Source organism: Priapulus caudatus, unplaced genomic scaffold (assembly GCF_000485595.1).
Source record: "Priapulus caudatus unplaced genomic scaffold, Priapulus_caudatus-5.0.1 Scaffold345, whole genome shotgun sequence".
In the NCBI taxonomy this organism is placed as follows: Eukaryota; Metazoa; Priapulida; class Priapulimorpha; order Priapulimorphida; family Priapulidae; genus Priapulus; species Priapulus caudatus.
Genome location: NW_014577406.1, coordinates 289975 through 292783, shown reverse-complemented (window position 1 = coordinate 292783; position 2809 = coordinate 289975). Strand labels below are relative to the sequence as shown.

At 41.3% G+C, this 2809-nt stretch overlaps 1 protein-coding gene across 2 annotated transcripts in view; it reads right to left on the bottom strand.

Moving 5' to 3' along the window:
- Positions 1 to 2809, bottom strand: part of LOC106809331 (serine/threonine-protein kinase Nek7-like) — a 20035-nt gene that overhangs the window by 7354 nt on the left and 9872 nt on the right. For both annotated transcript variants that reach the window (XM_014812380.1, XM_014812379.1), the window contains exons 2-3: positions 1704 to 1883; positions 1151 to 1213 (exon numbers count right to left, since the gene is read on the bottom strand). In XM_014812380.1, coding sequence (XP_014667866.1) covers positions 1151 to 1213; positions 1704 to 1868 — 228 coding nt within the window. In that variant the 5' untranslated portion in view covers positions 1869 to 1883. The remainder of the gene's footprint in view (positions 1 to 1150; positions 1214 to 1703; positions 1884 to 2809) is intronic.

The following is a 2809-nucleotide window of genomic DNA, read 5'->3' as shown; positions in this document are numbered from 1 at the left end:
TACCAGTTAACAGTTAAGCACACGCACGAGCATTATGTGCACGTCTTATACCAGTTAACAGTTGAGCGCACGCACGAGCATTATGTGCACGTCTTATACCAGTTAACAGTTAAGCACACGCACGAGCATTATGTGCACGTCTTATTCCAGGTGATAACCATATTTTTAGTATACTTGCACTGTGCTCAACAGAGACGCAAGGGCAAAGTTAGTAAGAGACAGCTGTAATATATCTTTAGTTGCATTAGTTATATTTTTCTAGTAGTTGTATTTGGTTATATTTAATGACGTTCAGTTGTATATATTTCAGTTGACGGTTATTAAACCCGTACATCATCAACAGCCAGTGTTTCGACTTTACTTGAGCACGTGCAACTACACATGTAATTTGGTCTTCTGACCCTGGTGCCTGTCATCAGTTCTCATCATCACTTTGTGATAAGGTGAGGTTTTGTAATTTTTTGACATTAGCCACACACAAATTTTATACTTAAATTAGATGGAATCAGTTGCACAAAAAGTAGCTATACGGCACTAAAGTAGCACTACGGATTACCGGTGAGTATTACCCACAGTCATCAGCAGGGATGGTCAGCCAAAACATGTTACTAGCCCTTCTAGGATTTCTACTAGCCTTGCGCGAGCAGGAGTGTTAGTTTCAAGCCCTGGATTACTACCATGCCTAATGGCTGTGGGGTTGTGCCACTCTCAATATTCGCACAAATGAGGCAACACTTTCCAGGAGTTTTTCAGAGGTTGAAGAACGATCTTCATCTACTGCAAGATTTTAACCGACCACAATCTTTGTGCCCCATGTCGTCCAATCAACAATTAAAGAACAATTTCTCACATAGAGCAAATTTAATTGCCTATCAGACAAGAAAGATGAGAGTTTAATTTAAAGGACTTTCTAAGACCAAACACAAATAAGACGTTTAACAGAACGTTCCAGGACTATGGCCCATTTTCCAACCCTGGAAACGACATTTTTTATGCCAGTGGCTAATTGAACTATGGGTTGCCATGCCAGGTAGGCATCCGTCTTACCATGCACCTATTTATACTATTACTATATATACTATCTATACTATCTATACTATCTATACTATACTATCTATATGTTAGATATAGTCTTATATACTCCTCTCACCTTAAGGAGATCTATCTCCTTGATGCAGTCTTGGCGTGCCTTTGCATCCATCATCTCAAAAATCTGACAAAATACCATTAAAGCCCATTAGGAAAAGCTAAAGACTTCAAGCAACTCACAGAAACACTGGGCACTTCACTTTGCATGAGAATAAAGGTTGATTATACTGCCCAACATGACCATAGATCTATTTTCATTCAGTTTCAGATCAAAGTTTATTAAGAGTGAATGCTGGCTGAAATCTCAACAGGCATGTAGTCATTCACACAGGTTCTCATTTCCGGCTGCTTATATTAGTTGGGAGTCTGCATGCCTATTAAGCTATACTATGAGAATGTAAGAAGCATGGTAACTTCTAATGGCTTCCATCGAACACGTCACACTCTATATATGATTGGCAGCACAAGCAAATTCACGTAGATTCTTACACAAACCATGCATGAGTGATACGTCTCCAATATATCAATATAAGGCATCTACACACGTACACCTACATAAGCACCTACATTATGAATCTACTCCTGAGCCAGCAACTTGATTTAAGTCGATTTACCTGTACTTTCTTAAGCGCGACGATGCTAGAATCGAACCTGCATCTCGCTCGGTAGACGACACTGAACTGACCCTTGCCGATCTTCTTTTCTATCTCAAAGTTTACGAGGGCATCAAACTTTGAGTCGTTGCCGGCGGCGACGGGCACATCTACCGGGTCTGCCATCACCTACGCACACATCTGCAGAGAAAAATACACCGGATCAACTACAGAAGTGCGAGTGCAAAATAGTATATAAATCTATATGCACACGCGTAGGATAATGACTGCAAATAATGAAGAAAAAGCTTAGCACTGATAGGCTGAGATGAATGGTAAGTGGGTAACGATGTATCAATGTAGGTACCCAGAGATGTATTGCAGCAGTCACTCGAATGACTTGCGATGAATGTAATAGCGTAGCGATTGAACTCACTCTCTCATGCTGCCTTAGTCCGAGCCGACACAGACCCCAGTAATGGGATAAACCCGCACCCTCAGATTAGCAAAGCGGAGTTTACGTCTGCATTTGCGGACTAATGCTGCCTGTGCAAGGCATGTACCCAAGATCAATTTTCCACACTATTTATAGACATCCTTTAGCTGCATTGTAGTATAACAAACTACTTGCCTGTATAACAAACAGTTTCCAGGTCTCAGCAAGCACTTATAAATACTTCAATTAGTTTCTGGCACCTCTCATAGCAACACTATAGCTGCACAGGTAACGTGATCAATAACAGGGAGGCCGCTGCAGCCATGGCAACCGCAGCCACAAAGCCAAATGGCAACAGCTAATGTTAACTATGTAATCGAGTTGTACTTGTGCACAGGTACAGAGACATGGATGAAAATACGCATGCACCCAGGTACGCACGCACGCACGCACGCACCCATAAATACACTAATTTGGTATTTATACTCAACCCAATCATACATTGGTTAGGTGTCAGAACCAAAGATCGTAGAGTGAACAAGATAAACCACTCATGCGAAATCACGTGCAATGACGTGTAGTACGCAATGGAGCGCCACGTCCGCCATTTTAGGAAGCAAAACCCGCTCCGCGTCTGTTTGATACATAGAAATAATATGGATAACCATGGTTAATATATATATGTATATTA